At 38.7% G+C, this 26,110-nt stretch overlaps 1 protein-coding gene and 1 long non-coding RNA gene across 2 annotated transcripts in view; one reads left to right on the top strand and one right to left on the bottom strand.

Moving 5' to 3' along the window:
* Window positions 1-26,110, bottom strand: part of LOC121504449 — a 35,362-nt gene that overhangs the window by 3,435 nt on the left and 5,817 nt on the right. Inside the window, exon 2 of the long non-coding RNA XR_005991463.1 lies at window positions 19,191-19,324. This is a non-coding gene — a long non-coding RNA (uncharacterized LOC121504449). The remainder of the gene's footprint in view (window positions 1-19,190; window positions 19,325-26,110) is intronic.
* Window positions 1-26,110, top strand: part of st7l (suppression of tumorigenicity 7 like) — a 27,285-nt gene continuing 1,175 nt past the window's right edge. Inside the window, exons 1-15 of the mRNA XM_041779187.1 lie at window positions 1-170; window positions 879-961; window positions 3,781-3,940; window positions 4,040-4,094; window positions 4,180-4,295; window positions 4,534-4,612; window positions 5,164-5,252; window positions 6,118-6,218; window positions 6,331-6,445; window positions 6,583-6,655; window positions 7,407-7,509; window positions 19,227-19,377; window positions 19,820-19,912; window positions 20,081-20,220; window positions 24,230-26,110. The exon at window positions 24,230-26,110 is cut by the window's right edge and continues 1,175 nt beyond it. Of these exons, the coding sequence (XP_041635121.1) occupies window positions 2-170; window positions 879-961; window positions 3,781-3,940; window positions 4,040-4,094; window positions 4,180-4,295; window positions 4,534-4,612; window positions 5,164-5,252; window positions 6,118-6,218; window positions 6,331-6,445; window positions 6,583-6,655; window positions 7,407-7,509; window positions 19,227-19,377; window positions 19,820-19,912; window positions 20,081-20,220; window positions 24,230-24,325 (1,623 nt within the window). The 5' untranslated portion in view covers window position 1 and the 3' untranslated portion in view covers window positions 24,326-26,110. The remainder of the gene's footprint in view (window positions 171-878; window positions 962-3,780; window positions 3,941-4,039; window positions 4,095-4,179; window positions 4,296-4,533; window positions 4,613-5,163; window positions 5,253-6,117; window positions 6,219-6,330; window positions 6,446-6,582; window positions 6,656-7,406; window positions 7,510-19,226; window positions 19,378-19,819; window positions 19,913-20,080; window positions 20,221-24,229) is intronic.

The raw sequence follows: 26,110 nt of genomic DNA, 5'->3' as shown, positions 1-26,110 counted from the left end.
CATGGAGGACACCGCTGGCAGTAATCCCCAGTCTCTCGGATTTACAGAAAAATTAAAGTCGTGGCTCTCATGGTCATGGACTTACGTGTGCTTCATTTGGTTCGGCATGGTGCTGATAATGATTTACGTCCTGTGGAGTCCGCTCAAACTGCAGGAAACTCTTACCTCAGGTGAATTAACGCGCCTGTTAGCTAGCTATTGTTAGCATTTGGCTTTAGCAGGCAGCAAGCGGAGGTTTGACAGTGTGTTATCAGACTCGCACAGAGACAACTATGTGGTTATACTGAAGCTGGTATTTGAGGGTCCTTTACCACGCCTCTTCTCGCATGGAAGTCAAATAATTGCGTGCATACCATGATGAGAAAATGCCAGTTTAAAGTAACATTACAAGTATGCAGCACCGGTGTTTTGGTTTGTCAAGTTATCATGCAAACTGGCGACTCTCAGCCCGATGTGTCCAGCAGTAGTCATAGGTACAACCGACGAAAAGTTTACTTACAGCTACCTCTTTGTTTAGGGTTTTACTGTAATATCATAAATGCTCAGTGACTATATAATATATATTATATAATATATTATGTCAAACAAGACGAACTTGTCTTCAACATCGGTTGTAACTATGACAACAACAGTCGCTCTCGGCTGAAAGTCGCAAGTTAACATGGTAACAACTTTAACCGTATCACCTGTTATCATCTAGTAGAAAAAATACACTTGGCTACATGTCATGCTCTTTTCTAAACCTGCATACTTTATTTAAGAGCTGACCATGGTTTACTGCATGATTCTTCTAAATTTCATGGTCACAGTGGAGGAGTATGAATTCAAACAGTGCTGGTCTTGTTTAAGGGGACTGACTTCTCTTTTTCATTTTTCAGCATCAGTGTTTTTGAACACACTTACACCCAAGTTCTATGTGGCTCTCACTGGAACCTCCTCTCTCATCTCTGGACTCATCCTTGTGAGTAATCTCCTCAATTATAACTCACACTGTAGAAGAGCAGGGTCAGCTTTGATTTCAGGTTACTGAAGATACAGCTGAGCAGTGGGACAAAAGAGGGAGTGATGTAGTGAATATTAGCACTGAGGCTAAGCGCTTTCAGTACTCAGAGCAGTACTTATACTCAGGACAACATCCTAACCTTGAGTGTGATACTGCTTTTATACATCAGTTTAACCGCCAAATTATGGAAGAAAAACTATTTTTCTCCACGACTGCAACTATTATAACTTTAACTGACCTGTTGCCCAAACATTCTCCAGCACTCTTGCTTGCTTGGTATATGTCCATGTTTACCTCATACCAATTGTTTTATTTGATGACAATTTATCTATATATTTAAATATGTCATGAAGCAAATTAGATAAGAGATAGTCTGTGTTATTGAGAGGTCCCAACAAGACCAATCAAGAAAATCTGTCTGTTATGTTAATCTACTGTATTCAGAACACCTTGCTTAGCTTGGCTGATACAGGTTGTTAAAAGGCTCTGTGATGTTATACATATACAGTGCTTAACAAATTTATTAGACCACCTGTCATATTTGTCTGAAACCATCCAGCATCATGAAGTGCTTTAATGCGGACTCTTTCATTTTCAGTGAGCTCTCCACGTTTTACCATTTTGAACAGGAATGAGGAATTTCAAACTGAATTCACCTTTTGATACCCAAATTTGAGTTGGCTCACTGGGCTTTTCTGAGAAGTCAGAAGTTAATCAAGCATGATATTCAACCACTAAAACTCATTTTTCTGTTTAGGAATGCAAGTAAATAACTGTAATTTGAAATATTATTTAAGAAATAATAATGTGCTTTACTATTTTTTAGTTTTTTCGTAAATCAGTGAATTGTAAAATTCATGGATAACAATAATAATTATATTTTACCATTACAAATATCATTTGGGTTAAAGAGCTTCTACATATTGGTGTATTAACCGTTGCAGAAACATAAAAAATGATTTTGGTTTGACCAATTTTTACCAGTGCTGTTAATTTAGGGCAGCTGTGGCTTAAACCTTACTTTGGGTGGTGGTCTAATAAATTTGTTAAGCACTGCATATATATATTAGGGATGCACGATATTGGATTTTTGCCGATATCCAATATGCATAGATTCATTGTAGCTGATACCGATATTTGAATAAGTTTTACGCAACTAAAAATTCAGTACTTTGAACACAATTTTAGGTTTGATGATGAAAAAAGAAATAAACTTCGTTTCTTAAAACACACTTTCAAGTTTAAAGAATGAGAATGAATAAAGAAAAAGATCTCAACTTACATAGGTCTGTTGGTTCAGCCTAAAACTCCACTAATTAGTACATATGAACAAATTTTACAGTTTATATACACTGATATACATGTACAAAATATCGGCTGTAAATTTCGGCAAAAATTTTGATCTCTGTCGATACCGATATTTGGCTTTTTTTGCTAATATCTGCCGATACCAATATCTGGCCGATAATATCAAGCATCCCTAATATATATCAGAATGCTCAGTCAGCGCTAACTGTTGTATAGATTGTAATAACCCTCTCCTAAATTTCAAATTCTTATTTAGAAGAAGATTAAAAACATGGGCTGCTAACTCAGAAACATAATTTTAGCTCATTGTCTAATTTGTGGTTACAATAACAGGACACTACATCCATAAATTAAAGAGCAGAACGCATTTTATATGAACTTGTGAGGCCATGGAGGAAAATGCTTTGACTTATGACTTTCTGCCGTGTGACACTTGATGTGTTGACCTAAGTTTGAATTTGTGATGTGTTGTATGTCTGCAACTTTGTTAAAAAGTGCCACTGTCTGCTCTGGCTAGGACTCTACTGTAGTAGAGATATTTATTTTAATGAGACTTAACCTGGTTAAATAAGCTTGAAATTGTTAAGCCATAATAGTGATGAACTAACGTATTTAAGCTAAATATATAAAGATAATACCCTGATGTTGGGGTTTAGGATATCAGGACATTAAAGAAGGAATTTATATACAATGAGTCCTTTTTGCAGCTTTTTGAAGGGTAAATGACAGAAGTGAACTGACAGTGACTTCCACTAAGGCTATTTTTAGTACTGGGATCGTTTCTAATTCATTGCTCAGATCTGATAAACATTTTTATTGTCATTTTACTCTGTATTTTAATCATGGTTAACATCAGACTCCAGTGAGAACTTCTAACCAATTTAAACTGCTGCAGCATGCACATAAAAAAAGAATAGAAGTTGTATACCAAACCCCTTTATACAAAGTAAACACGGAGGCTGCCAAAAGTTGTGTTTATGGTTTGGCTGACAAAGTACACATTATAGTTTGACGGTTGGTGGAAGGCTGTACACTTGTGAGAAGATGGCAAAAACAATTAGAAAGACCAATGAAACTGTTATTCTTTGCTGTCTGTGCAGCAATTTCATAAGAAAGGGCTGATAGATATTTTTAAGAGTGGATGCAAAAGTGGAGCAAACTTGGTCAACAAGTGTTGATCTACGAGGGCGGCATAAAACTGACCTTGATTTCAAGTTGAATTGTGGTTGAATTGCAAATCATCAAAATAATATCTGATTTTTGATGGCATATGTGAGTCTCCCAAAGAATAAAAAGGCATATTCCGTAGTTTGAGTTGTTTACTTTGCTAGACTAGATCTCAGTCTGTGAAAAGCAATACATTTTTCTTTTTTCACGTCTGCTGTCAGTGAGAATGAGCACGAGTAAATGTTGTTTTTTCATATCCATCCTGTAAAGCATGCATCATACTGATGTGTATTCTCCTACAGATATTTGAGTGGTGGTATTTCCGTAAATATGGGACTTCGTTCATTGAACAAGTGTCAGTGAGCCACCTGCGTCCTCTCCTGGGCGGAGTGGAGAGCAGCTCCACCACTGGTCTATTTGCATCAGTTAATGGAGAGGCAGAGCCAAGGCCAAGTGTTTCAGGTAAACATGCATGTGATATATATTGTATAATACACAAACTGGTACAGTAATATAACTCATAAATCTATAAGCTTCAAAAACAATCTTTCTTTTTGGCAGAGTGCAAGGTCTGGAGAAATCCTTTAAATCTGTTCAGAGGAGCAGAATATAACAGGTATCCTACTCATTCATTTTTATTGAATCTCCTGTGGAAAATTCAAATGTAGCACTTAAGTTAGATTTTTTCTTTTGCCCTCCAGGTACACCTGGGTAACAGGAAAGGAACCTTTAACATACTACGATATGAATCTGTCTGCTCAAGACCACCAGACCTTCTTCACAGGAGACACTCCACAGTTAAGGCCAGAGGACGCAGGTGAGTTTGAATACTTGACAAGTGAAATTGCAGTTTTCAATGAAACAGATGCTGAAAACAAAATGAGATATTTTTGTAGATTTGTGCAATTTTTTTTACATCCTGAGAGCGGCCGTCTTTGGTTCTTTGAAAAAAAAAATCTGAATAAACTGCTTTTTCTGTGTAGCTTCTAAAATAAAATATGTCAGTGCTGTGAGGTCACATCTATAATAAGCTTGAGTTCATCATCTCATTACAGTGATGCAGAAAGCCTGGAGAGAGAGAAATCCTCAAGCCCGGATCAGAGCAGCTTACCAGGCCATAGAAATGAACCATGAGTGAGTCCTATAAATGCACTGATATACATTATCCCCTTATGACCAATCTCTGTTAACACAGTTTAATATCTGCTGCAGTATTATTGTGAACAAGAATAGGAAAGTAAGTTTCTCAATAATTTACACTCAGTTCTCCATCATGTTAAAGTTAAAACAGAATTTAAGTGACCTTTCCTTTTCAAGTGTTGTTGCAAAGGGTCTGAATGCTTATGCCAACGTGATATTTCAGTTTTTTTATTTTTCATAAATTTGCTATTCTATGTTCACTTGGTCATGATGGGGTGCTAAGTTTAGATAAATGAGAGTAAAAAATATTTTTTACAACAGCAGCATTAGGCTGCAACATAGGAAAGCTGAAAAAATGAAGGGGGGTCTGAATACTTTGTGAATGCACTACATACATAATCTATATATGGCCTGTTCAACATTTTCAAGACATTTTTTTTCTCTTTAACAGTGTTAAATGCATGAAAATAAATGTATTTGAAGGAAGGGTTTTTGAAAACCTCCCCTTTTTTGTGTCTGACGTACATGCATATTTATGTGTATAGATGTGCTGCTGCTTATGTGCTCTTAGCAGAGGAAGAAGCCACAACTATTACAGAAGCAGAACGCCTCTTCAAAAAAGCACTTACTATAGGTAAGCCTGGATTTTATTAAAACTTTAAATGTTTATGTATTGCAATCACTCAGACACAGTATTGTCAAGATAACAAACTTGCAATGACTTGTAAGTACCTACACACCCTTTCAATCCTGCTTGTGGGACACTTTTACATAATGTATTACTGTGCCGCTGTACATCAGACAAGGGTAGTTATAAAGAGGACAGAATACAACTATAGCCATGCAGCTGTGACAAATGATATTAACAGAGCTCTACTGACAGACATTTTTAGTATGAGCAAAATTGAATGAAATATTTGCAAAGACTGACAGGTACCAACTCCACTGTGTACCAGAAACTGGTTGCTTAAATGTTTTTTTTTTTTAATCCCATGGAGAAATTGCAAAAGTTTTTTTTTTTTTTTTTTTTTAATTTTAGCATAAAAGGAGGGGATGCAGGGCCCTTTTTTGCAATATTTTGATTCATTTTGACAGTATCTGTACTGATATGGTAATTGTAGATTTTTTTTGGCCCATTTGATTGTTTTTTTTGCATCTTTAAATAACGGCAGCTTACATTTAAAAATCAGACATGTTGGATTTAAAACAATACATACAGAAACCTTGTGTTCTAGACACATGGTTTGGATAAAATTATCTTTGTTATCAGTAAATGTCTGTTGGTTTGTGTGAGTGTGCAAGCCTGTGCATCTGTAGGTCACAGGTTTGGATTTTGGTTTGCTGATGTTAACAAAAGCAAATCATTCTGTGAATGCATCAATGCCATTTGTTTACTCAAGAACACTAAATGTAGTCTGCAGTTGCTGTTGAGCTCTGTGTTGTCCCTGAAATTTCATTAGACTAATAAATGTCTTATATTTTCTGTTTACCATCCACAGCTGGAAAAGATATCAACTTACTGGTATACATTAAACGCAGACTGGCGATGTGTGCGCGCAAACTGGGGCGAATAAAAGAAGCAGTAAAAATGATGAGAGATGTGAGTTTTCATTAGAAATACTACTCAGAGTTCTCCCTGTATTTAAAACAACTGTGATGATATCAGCACTAACAAATTGCTTCTAAATGTGTGGATTGTGATCTCTTTACAGTTAATGAAGGAGTTCCCACTATTAGGAATGTTAAATATACATGAAAACCTCTTAGAGGCACTTCTAGAGCTACAGGCATATGCTGATGTCCAAGCAGTCCTCGCTAAATATGATGGTAAGACTGAACCCAGAAGATAACATCAAATTAAGTTTTCAAACTATGTTTGGACAGAGATAAGCCCTGTGTGATTGATACAGTTTAAGCAAATGTGTGACTTGAATCAACAACCCCAATTTCTTCTGCCTTTGTAGACATCAGTTTGCCAAAATCAGCCACAATATGCTACACATCAGCACTGCTGAAAGCACGGGCTGTATCAGATAAGTATGTTGCTTTTAGTTCAAGTTGATATAAATTTCTGTTGAATTTGCATGAAGTTAAGCATGATTTCATCATCAAGATGACTTATTTAAAGGGTACATATTATGCAAAAATCACTTTTTCAGGCTTTTCCAACACAACTATGTGTCCCTGGCCTGTCCACAATCCCCTCAAGTACCAGAAAAATCCATTCCCTCTCCCCCTCTCTTTCTCCACCTTTCAGAAAATGTGTGCTGAAACAAGCTGTTCTCAGATTTTACATCTAGTGACCTAACCAGGGGCCTAAGCACCCGCCCCCAGGTTTGGTTGGCCCTCCCCCACCTTGAGGAAAGTTCTGCCCTCCTTTACTGATCCTCTCAGCTACCACCCGAGATGCTGGATAGCTCAGATTGTTGGTTCGGATCCCAGTCTAAACTTTGGAAAAAAAAAAGTGTCTGTAATATCATGAGTGCTGCACCCATTTCCTGAGAGGGGTGTGGTCAGGGGAGGAGTCAAACAGCTAATTACCATTTAAAGCCACAGACACAGAAATGGCTCATTCTGAGAAGGGCTGAAACAGAGGGGTTTTTAGACATGCAAAAATCCATTACAGGAGTATTTTTCAGCAATAAACTTCACAGGCATGTTTTGGGGACCTCTGAGAACAATATAAACTTGTCTTAAAAGGGTAAAATATGTCCCCTTTAAATGTCTGCACTTATGACCGGATATAATGACACAGTGTGCAGTGTGTAATATGAGGTGTTTGTCTCAGGTTTTCTCCAGAGGCCGCGTCGAGGCGAGGGCTCAGCACAGCAGAAATGAATGCTGTGGAGGCCATACACAGAGCTGTTGAGTTCAATCCACATGTGCCAAAGGTAAGAAGGAAAGCTTTGTGGTGTCACATAACCTGTAAATGTTGTTGTATTATAGTTTATAGTTGCAAAAGCCCATACATAGTAATTGGAGCATGTAGTATGCATATAAAAAATACTCAGTCATAACACTGGGCCTTAATCCTTTGATCCTACTCATTCATACATAGTATAACTTAGAGCAAAATTTTCATATTGTTGGACAAATGGTTGCCCAAGAAACAAAGAGGAAAAGCTTAATTTCCCAAGTGACCAGTGATGTAGCAAAATTCTGCTGACCAATGGATTTGGAGCCATAATGGAGAAAATAGCATGCTCTATTGCATAAGTCTCCTATGATTTTATTTTAAAATTATATACTGTGTGGCCAGCCTAATTTATATGCAGTACTATGTGGAACTTTTAGGCATATTTGGGCCAAAAATTGAGGCTGAAATATGGCCTGTAATGGTGAGTAAGTCCGCCTGAGGGCATTGTGTGTAAAGGAGGTTTGACACAACCTAGGCCGTGCTCTTTCGGGCCCTTGGAGCATCAATAGCATGACCCTGGCACTGGTAAAATGCTCTTGCACATTACCAAGGGCATGGGAAAATAACCTTTCCAGGCCAGGTCTTAAGGGCACAGTTCCGGGTGGAAATCGCAAGTAAACACAAGCAAGGGTACTGTCCAGGTCCAGGTAGAAGAGTTGCCACGAGCCCATGGTCATGCTGTGGATGCTCCAAGGGCCCAAAAAAACCTCACGCATGTGCCAACATGCATCAACACTGATTCTGGCAACCCTTCCCCCCTCTTGAGCCTAGGTTGCACATAGGGCCCTGTCTGTAGCACCCTACATGCTTACAACGTATGCACATGGCTGTATATTACATCAGAAAAAAACATCGGAAGAACAAAAATCTTGGTCCTGTCTGCCAAGCATCATGGAAGGTAAGATTTGCAACGTAGCCAGAGAGCCTAGAGCAATTAGGGATGCTTAATACTGTATTTTTGCTGATAACCGATGTGCCAACATTTCTAAACTCATTTTAGATGAAACTGATATAAACACTGCTCTTTTGATTGTTAAAAATGCGTAGTGTCTTTTGTGCAAAGTGAGGCTAAGTCAGGTGAAACTGAGAGAGGAGCAGTAAACTGTATCACAGCTTTCCAGCAGGTGTCAGTGTTGGTCCAGGGACAGGATTTTTTTTATATACCCATTAAATGTCACTTATACATCCTATACCTGGTTTTGCATTGATATTTGTACATAAAGAGATCGTTTTTTCATTAAATAATTTGATCAAATAACATGGGAAATGATGTATGTTTTATAGGCTACTTTTGTAATAGTGCTGGTAAGAAAGGCAGACTAGTTTTGACACATAGTTTAGTTTGGGGTTTCAAGAGGATTGTTAATGTAAACAAATTGGTCACATGATAGCGACAGACCAGGTAGAACATGGCACTACACCTGGATATCACTCTGCCCCTTCACATCAGTTCCCACAGGATTAGATGTCACACACACTAGCACACATACAGTCTGACAGGCAGTCGCAGCAGAGTTTTGTCTCCGTTTAGTCTTTGTAGTGTGCTGTCGTTTCATCTCATGGATTCTGAGGGAGAGAAAGGAAATCTGTGTGGAACAGAGGGGACATCAACCAGCACTTTGATCCAGCCTTTGATTTTTAAGTGAGCGCCCTCATCTTCAGTGTCTTTCTACCTTCTCCCTCCCCGCTGTGCCCAGAGGCAGCCATCCTCTCTCCTCTCATCACTAACCCTCATCCAGTTTCTTATCCTCTCATGTTCCCTCATCCACACTCATCCTCTGCTCGAGCCAAACGCACAGTCTGATATTTGTCACCACTGCCAACTTTATTCAGATGACTCATGTAAGTGAAGGAGAAGAGCTTAAATACTTTAGGACAGATATCGCTGGCCTTTCTCTGATGATTATTGATAGTCTCATCTTTCAGTACTTGACTGTCACGCGTGGGGATTAAAAGAGGGAGTTATTGCTTATCGTTGTCTGGCACTTCTGAATGATGACTGCACCTGTGGCTGTGGCCTTTTTTTAGACACAGGCTGAGGTAGATGTCTCAAAAGTTTGATCTCCAAAAGTTTTTTTTCCAAATATTTCCTGGAGCCTCATTCTGTCCCTCTGTGTTAATATGACTAGTTTTCCAGTGGTGTAGAAGATTGTGAATGTTTTGGCATGATTTAACTATTTAACAAAGTCATCAGCTTAAAAGAAAGACATTATCTTATCTTGTATTTATCAGATGTCAGTCTGCTTTGATAAATAAACCAAATTAAACCAAGTAGAATTAACAAAAATTGCTCCAGCTGACAATCATGAATGCCTGACGCTAAATGGAAGTTTCAGAACATATATTTAAACAGAGGTTGATGCAGAAGAGCTGAGATACATAGATTAAAAAGGCAAGTCTGAATCTAGGTAGCAGCCCATAAACTGTCAATAGTTATAAGTACTGATGACAGCTAAACATAATCAGTTGAAGAAAAAGTTTGCCATTTTGGCAAAGGCGCGTACTGCCAAATATTGTGTAGACTGAGAAAAAAACGAACAAACAAACACTGAAACTTGCAATCTCTATAAACAGATATCCCAATATAAATGAAATGTGTTGGCAGTATTGTCTCAATTTATTTAATTTTTTATTTTGTGTAGAAAGAACTAATCCAGTTAAACTGTTGCTACACTTTGGAGAATTGTCCATGTAAAGAGCAAAAAGGTGAAAGGCATTGGCTCAAATGAAGTCACTGCTATTGCCTGACAAATATTTGGTATGTAATTGTTTCCTATAAACAGACACCTGCTTCTGACAACAATGAAATTATTGTTGTTGAGTCATCTTTCAACTCCAACTCCATTTCCATTTCTTTTCTGAGACATCATTTAAAGAGCTGGAACAGAGAATTTCAATATGAATGTGTGGCTTTCCGCAACAGAAACATTACTTGGAAAGTATTTGTCATTTCACAAAATGCAATTAATGAATGACTGCTGTTTATTTTGTTTTGATCAGACATCTGCAGTTAGAGTTAAATTTGTATTTATAACCATCTTGAATGTATATAATGGCTCAGCAAACTCTTTTCTAGTAGCATAAATGTCTCCAGCAAGAAGCACTGTAGAGTTTTTGATAAAGAGTCACAAATTAATCCAACACCAGTCAAACCGTGACACCGGTTCCATACATTAGACAAAATGAACAACAAAAATGTTACACGAGTTTAAACTTCTTGCTGTGTTGGTTTACTTCTGAGTCTTAAAAGAAACACTTAATCAAGTGTTTTGCTTTATTTAGTTTTTGCCCCACATGTTGGGAAGCACTGGCCTAAATCATTGCTATGCAATAACCCAATGGTTCCTGAACCTTTTTCCCTAGAGCCCAGCCTTCTTGTATCTTAGAAAATCTGAGCCCCCCAAGACCCACATGAACAAAAATGTAACACATTAAAATCCAAGCCAACATCAATTTTAATTGTTCCATTGAAAGCAAACTAAGAAATAGGCCAACGCATATATATATATATATATATATATATATATATATATTTTTTTTTTTTTTTTAACCAAAAAAGCCTTGCATGAACTATATCCTAAGTGTTTTACTTTGATTTTAGTTAATAAGTGCAAATCTATTTTGACTGCTTCAGAGAAGACTAAGTCTTGTGCTCTCTGTGAGATCTCTGGTACCTGTTTCCCCCTGGAATCCTGGACCCTGGGTTAGAAACCAGTCAATTCAGAGACTACAATGCTGGTACTTTAGATGAGGGCAGGCTCACCATTTCATCATGCTATTAACTTTTATGTAAAGCTAGGCTGAAGTCCTTCTGGTTGTAGCTTCACATAGAGATATGAGGTCAAAACCAAGCTTTGCATCTATCTTTGCAAGAGAGCAAATAACTGCATTCCAGCTATTTTACCTTTGTTAACAACTGAACTAAAAAACAAATTGCCTCAAGTACAGCATGTGAAGTAGTGCTTTCTACTCTACTTTATTTAAGCAGTTTGGGCTTGTTTAAAAAGTCTATTCTACTCAGAGATAAGATAACCCAGATGAACAAATTTAAAGAGTAACTTAATCCAAAAGTTTCAAATGAGGTGCATCTATCGTGGAATTTCAAAAAAGGCCTTTAGAACGTCAAGGACAAAGCTGGGGAGGGATACAACACACTCCATACTTCATCACTCCTTCCAGCTGTCCCAATCAGCCACAATATAATTTTCTATGCTGCTTTGCAGATTAGATAAAAAGCCATAATGTCGAAACCATCCAAGGTAGACTGACATGAGCTACTTGAATGGGAAACTTTGAAGTTTGTATCAACTTTGTTTTAAGAGAAACCTGCTTTATTTGCAAATTTGGGGAAAATAATTACACTACCCACAACCCTAGAGTATCAAAGTTGATATCTCTGATTGGGGGAGCTTGTCGTTACCTTTGAATTTCAGCTTATCAGCTGCTACAACTCAGGTTAAAGGATGTTGAAAAGTGGGCAGCCATTTTTGAGCTCTGTTAATGAGAGCTGGCACCGCATACGTCACCTGCCACAAGATCAGCCTGCACAAACATGTTGTTGCAGTTGCGAGGTTTTAATCAGTAGTGAGCAGTTGCTATGCTAACACAAAATGTGTGTAAGGGAGATGACTCAATGAAAAAGCTTGTGTGCATTTGTGTTGCTATAGAGAAGCTCTAGCAGATACCTGGCCTGTACTGAACTGGAGCAAATAAAATACCAGTTGACCTTGGCAGCCCAAGGGTTTGATAAATTTACTTGTGACAGGAAAGTTGCCAGTCTGGTCTCTGAAGGTTAAATCTGTGTTTCTGTGCGAGTTTGAACAGAGGATCATTTTAAAATCAAGAGATGGATGGAAAAAACAAACCAGCTACCCAATGGACTTTTGCCAAATTGTCCACGTGGATTAATTAAGGAACAAAGTAGGGTCAAGCGTTAAGTGTGTGGGTGTTTCATCTGGCATGCCAAGAAGATTATATATGAATGAATATCATGCTAGGCTACATCACATGAGCTTATTCAGACTGCTCCAAAAGCCATACACATAATAAACCCACATGCTTCTGTTTCTCTCCTCATTTTGCCCCTATTTACCTCCTCGAGCCTCTCTTTCTCTCTTTTATTCCCCTCTGTTATCCTCACCTCCTCATCTTCTTGTCCTTCTTCATTTGCCCAACACCACCCATTTCTCAATCTGTCTGTCCGTTTCAATCAGCTTCTCTACCAAATACTGCTTAAGGAACAGTCAGTTTGTCTGACTCTTGATAGCAGATCAAGTGTTTGTTTTATCTGAATCCGTGCTGTTCTTACATTTACAGACATTTGGGTCCACACAGGCTCGTTTTGAGGCAGCCTGGGTGACCCGAACCCATCTACCTTGCTAGTTTACTCCACTTTAGGAGGCAGTTTCTCATCTCACCCCATTCAGGTTGACATGTTTTCATCTAGATTGCCTGTCAAGGCCCAGAAATGGCGACCTTAGCTTGGTTTACCTTTGAAATTGGCTTTTTGGTTTGTAAATTGAGACAGAGTAATAGTCCTGGGTTTGAACTGAATGAAGATGGATGAGGTTTGATACCGACAAGGAGAAGGGGGTATTAGGTTGGGATAAATTCTGTTAGTTTTCAGTATCAATCCTCTACCTCAACAGAGGGTGACAGAGCTGGTCTTGTTTTTTACTGTCTGTATGACATTCTTAATCTTTGTTTGTGTGTCTAACCCTAACACCTGTTTGTCTGCATGTTCTCTCACTGTACACATGTGTTTGTCTGACCCTTATAAAGCAGCTACAAGGCTGATGTCATTGTTGCCTGTGTGTCCCATTGTGCGAGGCAGAGTGCAGCAGATTAGAATCAGAAGGCAGCTTATGAGTTATGCTCTGGGCTTATGACTGCCCAGGGATAAAAGGAGAACACATGAAACTCAATCCCTTCATCAAAGAGGCGACAGGGAGTGGAGAAGCAGACCCAAGAACGAGAATGAGGGGAGAGGAGGGGCGGGTAGGCCGGCACAGAGGACTGAGGTGTCACCAGGTCTAATGCTGTGGCATGCGAGGAAGGACAGCTGAGCAGCCAGCCTCTCTAAATGGTTAATCTTAAACACAGAAGACCAGAGCTGCCATGAACAGGTTGTTCTTACTCATAGAAACAGACTAATCTGCAGTTAGATGTGGAAAATTGGAAATATTTAACAGTGCCTTCTTAGAGATGGTTGTTCACAGAGCAATGCAGAAGTGGCAGCAAGAAAGCTTTTTTTAAAACAACGCTTTACTCTTACAAGGAGATTTTCCCACTCCTAAAATGGACAGACACCTGATGGATAACAATGGATAAAGACAAGTGTTGTCCTTCTGATTCTCAGCAACTAGCAGCGGCTCATAGTGAGCTGTTTGCTTATTTTTAGGGTCATCCCACCCAATACCTGATTTTTAAACTTAACTATCACACAAATGAAAATCAAACAATATTGAAACTTGTTGCAAGTCAGTAGCAACAAAATAGAACTCCTCAGCAACCAAGATTCAGTTAACCTTGCAAAGCAGATGGATTCGCCCATTTCCGTGTTTCTTATTGGCAAATCCATCTTGCAAAGCTCCCATCTAAACCATTTGGGCCCGGTTAGAAAGTGACAGGACCAATCAGCGTCGAGGGGAAGTACCTTCAGGTGCAGCAGAGTTGTGATGTAAGCAAGCAGCAACAAGAGGCTGGTGCAATTATGGCGGAAGACATTAGCGTGGATGCTGCTAAAGCGGAAGTTTTGTCAGATCTTGACAACATTTCTTCGTTAAACCAAGAACAACACTGAGTTGTTTTCTTTTCAAAAATGATAAAAGTCATGTACTGCCATGTCTACAGTCACCATGGTTCACGTTATGCAGTTCTCTATGGAGTTTACTTGTCAGTCGGGGAGCACCTCAGTTTGGGGCTACGACATCACATGTTTTGTTGCTCTGATTGGCCCGTAAAGATGTGACAGACAGAACATTCATCCAGTCACCCTTAGAGTTTTTTTCAAATGCTCTGCCCTTTCCCAAACACTGTCTATGGATGGTTTTCCAGATGGATGTGTGAAACAAATCCGTCTGGCATGTCAGGTGATGATTCAGTAATAATTGCAAAAAAGTCTAAGGCACTCTTGATAACCATCTTAAATACTCTCTTACACTCACAGAAGCTTGTTTTTAAAAAATATGTCTGATGATCTGCATATATTTTAGAGCTTTGATTCTTTTGAATCAACCAGATGCACTTTAGATAAACCTGCAGGCTTGCAGTTTGTGCTGCACAATTTGGTAATAATGTGTAATACTGTGTTTCAGTTTGAAGCTTTGTAAGATGGATCTGCCTGATGACAGGCATGGAATCTGGCCAGTCCATCAGCTTTGCAAGGTTACTTGTCAATGTTAGAGATCATACAAATAGTAGAGATGGAATCTCTATGAATCCTTTACCATAGAAACGTATTGAAGTATTAAAAAATTCTGACTACCCTACTTTTTTAGATTAAAGAGATACAAGTATTGATATTTTCCCAGTGTGCTGCCTATGTTAGCTTTTTTGATATTGATAAGTATGCCAGTCAATATATTGATCTGATAAGATCATTTATTGGCAATTCCAGACACTAGCTAGTTTCAGGTAAACAATCCCATGATGGATATCAGTCAGACACTGGGATGCACTTACCAGTGCAGAGACCGGGAATCAACCCTGCAACCAATGTGCCAAGCACCACAGTTCCTGCACCGACTCCACCCATCCAGCACCTGGATGCACAGTGTTATCAGTATTTCAGTGTCAGTAGATATTACCTTAAAAAGTTAAATATCCCATCAGCAAATATAAAAAAAATTCTACCAACATTTACAGCTGATATATCAGCTATACATATCAGCAAAGGCTCCGTTTGACTCAGGCTCTGTTTACAATGGATACTTGGTGTTTTCAAAATAAAAAAGGTGTGTAAATTTAAGTGTCATTTTGTCTAAAATGAGGTCTTAAATATCATCATATTGGATATCTACAAAATTACGAAAATATGCATCCCTAGTTGTACAGTCCTAAGGAAGGGTGTAATGTGGGAATGGGACCAATAGTCAGCACAGCAACATATCAGCACCCCTAATCCTATGATACAGTTATTGAATCAGTTAAAAGTTAAGAGGTACTTTAATTATTATAAAAAATAATCAGAAGTTTTCTTTTTAGGAGGATTTTGTCTTCTTCAGTTTTTCACATATTGTGATACATTACTATATGATTATCCTGCATGTTATCACATGGTGACTAAGGGATTCCAATCCTTCATAATGTAAGTCAAAGCAAGCAAAGTGTCAGTAATCACAGTCCACCTAAAAGTAATTTATTTTTGTAAACTCAGTGGTATCTCAGGGGTATTCGTGGATACTCAGGTTTACATATCTGAATAGGTATTATCAGAAAATAAATGCATCAGAAGATCTATGCCTCTGGAACCTCTTACAGAAACCGATACTGTTGGTAACAAAAAAAAAATGCCCATAACCTAGCTAGTTTAGAGTTTAATATAAAAAATTGATAAAGCAAATCCAGTCTAACCAGGGCAAATTGATTCTTGCCAAGTCCTTCAAATATTGAATGTTATCTGTAAAATAAACAGGCTTTATAAAAAATAAAACATTGGCTTGTTTTTAGGTCAACAGATTGTTGAGTTTAAGATTGGGCCCCCAAATGACCCACCTCTCTACTCCTCATGTGACCCTTCATGTTTTTTTAGGTGTTATACAAGATAAAGGTATGCAATTTTATCAGCTATGGCAGTTCTGTGGTGCTCTACAGCAGAGAAGTCAGAGGTTAGCTCTCTAGCTGGCTTGATGCCTAGACAATGGTAAAGGGTAGTACTCAGGGAAAAAAGACCGACATGGTGAGGAAGACGAGGGCAGACAGTCAAATCTTTTGGCTGGAGCTGTGAAAAACTGATTTAAGTAAGTCAGACAGGATAAATGAGAAGGGCAAAGAAGGAGCTGCTAGGTACTTTTGGCTGCAGATTTTTGGATGTAAGGATAGGAGGCTGGGCTGAGTAAAGGGGGAAAAACATGAGTTAAGTATAGTGGTTACACCTGTAGGGTGGTTTTGTGCCCAACTGAGCCTTCATCTTAAGGGTGCAAGATTCAGGAGGTGCCAGGTTATGAAGAGGCAATGGGGAGATCGGTGGTCCTGGCAAACAAAGCAGAGAAACCTCAATATACAGAAGCAGTGAAAAAAGCTTTAGTGCAGCAATGAGTTAGAGAAAGAAGGACCATAGTTTGAGCCTGCTATGGGAAGAAGAGTGGATAGATGGTCTCAGGGAAAAATTCACGTCATGTGCCTAATTGTCATGACAGACTAGGTCAGCCAGATATTAACTGGTTAGCAGAGAGTTTGCATTAGGATGGCCATGAAAAAGAAGGATGGTGACCAATATGCCTAGAGTTACACTGCTTTGTCTATAAATGAGAAGTCTTCTCAATAAACCAGCAATCCCCAAGATTTAGTGACTTAACAGTGGAAGAAGAAGAAGAGCTCCAGAGACTTCTATCACAGAAAGTTTAACTCCTTTCCTGGCTTCATCCTCTGAGTTTGTTGCCTATTAAATGTAACCTATCACACATATGAGTCGCAGGCCTATGTTATAGTTAAGGTTGCCGTTATATGGAACAACAAGAAATATTTGTCCACATTTATTTAGACCCAGTTCTACTCAAACAGACAGGGCTAACTACTCAAGCCAAAGGTGGAATATGTATTTATGATAGTTATCTTAGTATACAAATAAAAATGTCACTGAAAATGCTTGGACAGCTAGATCATAAAAAGCCATGACTGGTCCTAAATTTTCCCCAGGAGAACTTGCATTACCACTTTTTACCCAGACTAGATAATATTTTTTGCCTCAGCATACCTGTGTGGATCTTTTAAGGGCTGTTAGAGGATTCAGACCCAGTTAGCACTTTTGTGAGGTTGTGCTTAACTAGAGTTGTCCTTAGAGATATACCATATGTTTGTATCCACATGCCAAATGTCTCTAAAGGACATTTATATGCAATGCTTTTTTGTAGCAGTTAATGGTTTGGCAGCCCCACAGATTCTTGAACATTTAATAAAGTACTAGTCAAATTTAATGGTGATACCAAAGTGAAATTATTACTAAATAATTACAGTTTACCTTGAGGAAAACATACTGCCTGTTCCAAATAAAATTGCAATCCATCAAAGAGTTGTTGAGAAATTAAATGAAAAATGTGAAGCAGAAGAGTGTTCTGAGTCCTGCTACATGGGAAAAGGCTCATGTCTGAAGTAAAAGAAGTGTGAAGGGGGGCTGGAGAAAGTCAGACAGGGATGAGCCTGGTTGTAGAGCCTGGGCAGGCTGTGATCATGAGGGCATAAGTGGGGAAAGAGGGTAAGGCAGGGGGAGATGGGTGAAGCAGCACGGTCCGGCTGGTTAGATGGATGGATGGCTCACTGGCTGGCTGAGCCTGTGACCATGGAAGGGATTAGACAGGATTAGCTGTGGGGTAACCTTCCCAAAGTGTCAGTCTGAGATCCACAGCACTGTGAAGCTGGCCGCCTGGGAATCCAGCCCAGGGGGCCCCAACCCTGCACAGGGGTTTTGTTTAACACAGACCTCTGCCACACTGGGCACCACAGACATAAAGCATATAGACTGGCAGGTACATCAGTGTATGTACAAACCTGTTAATAACCAATCTAAAGACAGAGATGCGTATGCTTATCACAGAATATCTGTTCACCGTATACAGACTTAATTTTAGATGCTTATTCAGCTTTATTTGAGAAAACCTGAACACGTCTATAGGTCATAACTCTGGGCTGTAGGCCTTGTCAGCATAGTGAACCGGCTGACTCGCTGGGACAAACTTACACAGTAGGGAAGGAGGGGAGGGGTGAGCGGGGGGGATGTTACACATTGGTGGAATGAATGTACTGTACTGTAACAATAACACACACTCAGAAAGCTTTGGAAAGCTTTTCCCTCCCACCTTGAACAATTGCAAAATAAGGCTGTCAACAAATACCTCACATGAAGAAAATATGTTTTCAGTCTGCTGGGAGTTGCCCACTGGGAATTGCACAATAGAAGAGAATAAGTGAAGTGCTGATGGAGAAACATGGAGAGCTGAATGAAACTATTACAGCTGCATTAATCGATTTTTGGCCTCAGGGGGATAGACTTGTAAACCCAAATTACATCAGTGGAATTTTAATAGTTTTCCTTGAATGTGTCCACCTGTTGAACCCAAAAATATTAATTTAAGCTGTTTTTTGTTTATTATACTGGGGGAATATTTGAGATATTTTCTCTCACTTTGAGGCATCTGATTGAAATAAAATGCATTTCTTTCAAGTGTTTTTCAAGTTTAAATGTAGGCTAGTTTGAACTCAATGAGCTGAGGTTTTTAACCAACTGTTTGGGGTCATAAGTGGGCTCCATGTGATTATACCTTTATTTTACATGTGGGGAGATCATTTCTACTATCCAGCAATAAAGTACTGTCAAGTTAACTCATGTTATTGACGATTTCACCACTCCCTCTCAATCTTGTTACTTTATACTGGCTGTAGGTTTACAGTGTAGGCTTGATGCCTCACTGATGTCTGTGTGTTGTTGTGAAAACTTACCAGAGATTTTGTGTTTCTTCCTCTTCCTCTGTGCAGTACTTGTTGGAGATGAAGAGCCTGATCCTGCCTCCAGAGCACATCTTGAAGAGGGGTGACAGTGAGGCAGTGGCATATGCTTTCTTCCACCTGCAACACTGGAAAAGAGCAGAGGGAGCCTTAAACTTACTACACTGCACATGGGAGGGCAGTATGTATCCATATTCCTCTTCAGCTCTATATTTTTTGTGTATGTTTTTACTCAGTATAAATTCAGTAACTTAAGTGATACATCACCCTGTTTATGGGAAAAGGAGGCATTTTCTTTCTTTCAGTTCTTATGAGTCTTTGCTGATGTCATCCACGCTTAGAAACACCCACAAATACTCTTCTTGTGATTATACAATGATGAGATAGTTCCAATGAAGAGCACTAAGATTGTTATTGCTATATTTTGTTTAGATGATAGTAGCTTGTCATTCTGAGATGTTCCTACTTAGCTCATTTACTGGAAATTGGGCCTGAGTATTTTAAACTGCCTCTTCCAAATACAGTTTAGAATACTAGTTATGTTGTGTCAAATATATGTCACATTGTCCAAAGTCATATTTGGTGTGTTGTTTATTTAATCTCCTATTTGTCTGCCTTTGCAGCCTTCCGGATAATTCCCTACCCATTAGAGAAGGGTCACCTGTTTTACCCTTACCCAGGATGCACAGAAACAGCAGACAGAGAGCTACTGCCCTGTAAGTGCAATAACCCAGGCTAATATGCAGCCCATAAATGCTCATTATTGCTCCTGATTGGACTGTGTAATAAATCATCATCTTACATTTTAAACCCTGTGTCTCTCATGTTTATTTTTTACTGTTGACATGTAGCTTTGTTTTCTGACTGTTTTTATTTTTCTGCAGCCTTCCACGAGGTGTCTGTGTACCCAAAGAAAGAGCTCCCCTTCTTCATCCTCTTCACAGCAGGCCTTTGCTCCTTCACTGCCATGCTGGCCATGCTCACGCATCAGTTCCCTGAGCTCATGGGTGTCTTTGCCAAAGCAGTAAGTACTACAGTTGTCACAATACGAGAATTTAACATTTAGACAACATGCTCAGAGATCAATACCTGCTTCGTAACCATGCAAAAACATATAAGTTCTAGGCACCCAATAATAATGGCAAAGCTTCTGTATTGAAGCTCCACCGTTAATAATCTATGGCAATGGCAGCCTGTCAGCTCAAAAGAAGCTTATGTGTACATCATTTTTGTCTTGTTGCTCTGATTTGCCATGAATGTGACAGACAGACAGAACGTTCCCCCAGTCACCTTCCAATAACTTTTTGAAAAGCCCTGCCCTTCCCAAACGCTTTCTATGGGAGCCTTCCCAGATAAATGTGAACTATATTAATGCAATGGATATTTGAAACAGTCAGTCTGGTGTGCCAGGTTACCAGTACCAATATCATGCCGATAATTTTATACATCCCTTGTTAATTTAAGACACTTTAAAAAGAGGGCAGGTCTACACTTTTCTCTTTGCTAAGTTTTTTACACAGACCCAACATTAATCCATTATTAGCACAGCACAAAGCAGCATTTAGTTTAGTAACAGTAAAAAGGAAGAACTTCCTTTCACCAGACAGGAACCTTGAGCTGAACCAGACTTACGTTGAACAGCTATCTGCTGGGACTGTGTTGAAGGGATAGAGGAAACAGAAAGACACAAGGGTAGAGATGCACAAATAGATAAACAGAGATGAAGTTGTGCGGCGCTTGCATTCACTTTAAATTCATTATAATGATTTTAGATTTATGGCTAATATTGATTGGTGATGCAGCTGGAGTCTGGTGGGTCAAAAGCAGCAGGCTGTGATAATGTTGACAGTGTGTGTGGTATTTTTCAGGTGCAACCATGCATGATAGTTCACTGATCATTCTTATATTAATATTAGCAAATATAATGCTAATTGAAATCATGAAAAAGGGTAGGTAATTATAACATCACTTTAACATTCATATTTTCCACTTTTTTAACATCACGAAAGTCTTACATGTGTAAGCTGGGACGTGATTGTTATGTCTTCCTGTTTTATGTCTATATTTAAATACGTTTTGTTTGTAACCTGAATCTTTTCACCCTTCAAGTAATAGCTGGCTTCTATCACTGTCAGTAACACTGGAGGCTCATGGGAGTCGTAGGCCTGTTAAGTCTACACTTCCCGCCAAAACAAGCTGTAGTCCAAGTTAAGCTATCAGTGACCACAGCTGATTAATGCAATCTTATCAACACAGTCAACACAGCGTACAGCCTGAAAGCTTTAGAAACTCTAAATGTAGGCGAGGCCTTTCTTGAAGTGTTTGTGTCATAGTAGTGTTGTGTTGTCTGTTTTTAGCCATTTTGGCACGTCTTTTTCAGGCTAATCCTTTGTTTATGGTCACTCTGTTTATTAGGGCCTGCCTCGACATAGACTCGTAGCAAAAACAAGGCCGCACAGAACATCTAGTGCTCTTCCTTTTGTTATGGGAAAGATTGAGTGCAGATAGGATTTTTACAGCAGCTCCAGCGAGCCTGGTTTGTGTAATGCTCAGTTGGAGTGCATGAAAACTATTGAGGGAGGAACACAGAGGTCCTCTCTTCCTTCTGAGGAAAAACAGATTCCTCTGAATCTGCTGCTCTTTAACAGAAGATCCAAGCAAGGCAAGACAGTGGTGACTGTGGTGGCAGGTTTCTTCCCTTTTATTTATAGATAGCAGACATGCAAGGCTACAAGTTGAATATGTTTCATATATTAAATGGGATTAGAGGAGTGCTTGATTTGCACTTGTCTGGCCAGGCTGATCATCCACTTATGAGACTATAAAAGTGTCAAGTGTATCAAGCACACCTCAAGTAGCTTCAAAAAGGAACCATATTTTTGTATTTTAGAGAGCAGTTCACTGATAGAAGCTTATTTAAATCACTAACACGTGCTTTTATATATACATACTTAATACCCTGTTTGAGATAAAGCTTCATCATTAGAAGAAAAATGATATAGGGTCTGTTAGTTATCCAACAAAAAAAATAAAAAGGGGCTGACATACTCCATCTGGAGTTTAGGGAGTGTTGAGAATTAACTGATGGCAGGAGAAAATGAAATAAGCTGCTAAAATACATTTAATTAACCTGTAGTATATTTTTTTTTTTTACAAAAGGGGGCACTTTTGAAATAGATTACTTTTCCTGTGCTTTAAATAGGAGATAAAGGGATGTATGTAGCTGTATCATGTACGCTTTTACCGCCTTTATTGATCAGGGTGATGGATCAATTGGAATGCAGATTGTTTGTGACCATAAAGCTTAAGCTGTTAAAATGTACTTGTATTTATGAGTCACATTAGCATACAGTGACTATACAAAGTCAACACAACCCTATTTAAAAGGTACCACATTTTGTGATGTAATGGTGTAAATGATGCCAAGGTACATAATTTCTGAATTTTTTCCATCTTTAATGTAACCTATAAAAAACAATTCAATAAAAAACTGTGAAAATATTTGAAGAGGATTTAATAAAAACTGAAAAACCTGACTGTATGAGTATGCATACCCCTACAATAATATTTTGTCAAAGCACCTTTGATTTCATTACAGCATTCGGCCTCTTTGGGTAGGAGTGTAGCAGCGTAACCTATCTCTTGGCCCACTCTTTATTTCTAAAGTGCTGAGAATCTGTCTGATTACGATTAAGGACATTGACATTGTGTATAGCCCTCTATAAATCACCAACAGAGTCTGGTTCCAAAACTTTTATACTCTTCTGGTGAAATCTTCTTTTGTAGATTTGGATGTGTGCTTTGGGTCAGTGTCATGCTTAAAGGTGAAATTACTGAGTAACTTCAGCTTTCTCTCAGACATCTGAAGGTTTTGTTCCCAGTTTGACTGCTATTTGGAACTCTTCATGATTCACTCCACCTTAACTAAAACTCTACATCCAGCTGAAGAAACCCCAAAGCATGATGCTGCCCTAATCATGCTTTAGTGTACCCAACTGTATATGTTAAAGGTTACAGTAAAGGTGGGGAAAGTTGTGAAATAATAGCATAAAATCCTGATTATAAGTCGCCCTAAAATATAAGCCACAGTCTGTTATTTATAGTCCCCTAAGGGGGAAAATTTTAAAACCATCCTCCTGCGTGACGATTTGTCAGATGTTCTTACTGAGGAGTGTTTCCAGTAAAATCCGCACTCAAGGGTAATGATAACACTGACTGTATGCTTCCTGTTTTCTTTAAATGCACAGTTATGACCCAACAAAGAAGAAGAGCAGTTAAAAGCGGCACAAAAACCCTGCCAGTCTGGTCTGTGCAGTTATGTATTCCAAAACATTCTGAGAAAGTGGAGCAGCTCATAGACTATGAATGGGGGGATTTTTTAAACTCAGTCTCATCTAGCATGTGGCAGAGCCAGCTGCATGCATGTATCACATGTTAGTCAAAATGGGTTGTATTTTTTTTAGGGTTTTGATGTATGCATTGCTTTTTGCCAATTTTATCTTTATTTTTAAATAGTGTTTCCTTTTCTATGTATTTGACTGAAAAAAACTGAAATAGAAAAAGAGAATAGCTATGATTGATTTGATGTTTGAAAGTATGCTTACATGTAAATCATGGCTAATATAAAGTTTATCTACCAGATCAGATAGGTATGTTGAACTGTCAGCATTGTTTCTAAAACAAACTATTAAAAATGAATATACTTGATAATGCTGCTCTGGCTTTCTCTCCTCTGTCATCGAGGAAGTTTCTGCATAATATATGCATGGCAAAATCTTGTAAACCTCTAAAAATTTTTTTTTCTATTTTTAATTCTACTTCCAAAATACGAATGTACTTTCCCTTACAAAAAATGAAGCTTAATGACTAACTTTGAGTTGCAGTAAGTAAGGCCCATAACAGTGTTCCTGTTAAATCGTGGGCTTGGTTGCTGTTTTGTGTGATTTATTGAAATGTTCTGCACAAACATTTTCTACAAATGGGTGGGAAAACAGTTTTAACCTAACATTTTTTCTGCTTTTCCTCTCTTTCAGTTCTTCAGCACACTCTTTGCACCCCTGGGTTTCTTCGCAGACAAGATGGAAAGCTTCATGCCGTCCAGTTTTTGGCACCAGCTGACTCGGATCTGACCCCATCCCACTCACACACACACACACACTCACACACATACACCAGTACCACTCCAAACCCTCGGACAAAAAGTGTTTGCTCTCCTGTCTTCAGCATTACTGTCCACTTGCTGCATTGTTACTGATTATGTTGGCTGAGGTTGTATCAACACAGCAATACCACCGCTCTTAAGACGCTCTCCCACACTGTTTGAGCTGCCAGTGTTTTTCCAGGACCACATTTAGCGAATAACATTTGCGAGGATTTCGCAGAGTCATTCATTTGCTCTTGAGTTCGAATTGGGCAATTTGAAGTTCTTAAGTGTCCCTCAAAGCTTGGCTGAGGATTCTTTTGTGCAAAAAACATATTAGAACCTTTTTGAGAGGCACTAAAATCAGGAAAAGCCTAAAATAGTGATCTTAATAGTCCTCTAAATGCTGTCTAGTCAAATCAATTTATTTTAACCAGCAAGTAATTTTCTTCAAGAAACATACTAGTGCATAAAGGTCAGTTCCCCTCTATTCCCTGCTGTTGTTTTTAAATGCATCACAAAGTCCTTTTCAGTATTTTGCATGGGAACTTTAGTGCCCTGTTTCAACCCTAAATACCCTGCAGACATCCACTAAAGCAAATTTAAAAGTCTGTAACATCTCCTTAAAACCAGAGCTGTGATTTACAGCTTCCAAGTGCCTGCAGTGTATACAACGCCTCTGTGGTTCAACAGTTGTTACCATGGCATGACACCTCAGCAGTATATCACTGGAGCAACCAGAACAACAGAAAAGCAAATGGGATCATCTCTGGTCACACTTTGGTGTTACAAGTGATTGCACTTCAGCTTCTTATAAGTTAATGGGTTATTTAGTGTTGCAAAATGAAAAACAAGAGACACATTTAGGAGTTAATGTGCAGTTATTGAACTATAGAAGTAATGCACAAGATTACAGGGTGCACCAGCACATTTTTAGAAGTCATTTGAGGTAATAGGACAAATCTAAAAAACAACAACAAAAAAAAAGGTTGACTCTGCCCTATAGTGTGTCCTAACAGCATGCAACAGGAGCAAGCATCAGAGACAGAATCACCCTACTGCTCTTAGTAGTCTTTTTACAACCCCAGCGCAGCGGTAGAGAGCTGTCAACATGAGTCTGTCTGCTCAACAGTCCTGCCCTATAGTTAGGGAAGGTTTATGTCGCCACTGTAACGGGGCTAAATACCGCTAGTGCTGTGCTCATGAGGATTAACGCCAGTCTTTATTATAACATTAATGAACACTGGTCTGTTATAATTGGCCACAACAAAGAATACGGTCTAGACCTGCCCTCGTTGTAAAGTGTGTTGAGAGAACTTTGGTGATGAATTGGCGCCATACAAAGAATGATTGAATTAGTGTAATTTGTCTTCTAACATAGTATCCCAACAGCCTGCAAGTGATGCAGCATGATTGAGCCTGATGCTCATTTCTATTTCCTTTTCTGTTGCTCATGTTGGCATGGGCAAGGATCTGACAAAATGCTCAGTGTCCTAAAAAACATTTCTATTCTGTTCTATTTTGTTTCATTTTTCTTACTCAACAGAGCAGGTTAGCTAAACTCTGACTTTTGTTAACACAGAGGAAAAACTTCTCAGCTCAACGCCGTCAAAGACGAAAAGTTCTCAACAAACATCCAATAAATCATTTTTGTTATAACAACATTTATATTAAACTACAGCTGAGTAATTTTGAAACAAATATCTAATGGCAATTATTTTTGACTCATTGGAAAGTCGGTACAATTTTTTGTAGTGAAGGGAACGATGATTAT

The sequence above is a fragment of the Cheilinus undulatus genome, linkage group 3, assembly GCF_018320785.1.
Source record: "Cheilinus undulatus linkage group 3, ASM1832078v1, whole genome shotgun sequence".
Lineage (NCBI taxonomy): Eukaryota > Metazoa > Chordata > Actinopteri > Labriformes > Labridae > Cheilinus > Cheilinus undulatus.
Note: the sequence above shows the minus strand (reverse complement) of the source record. Positions and strands in the feature narration are given on the sequence as shown.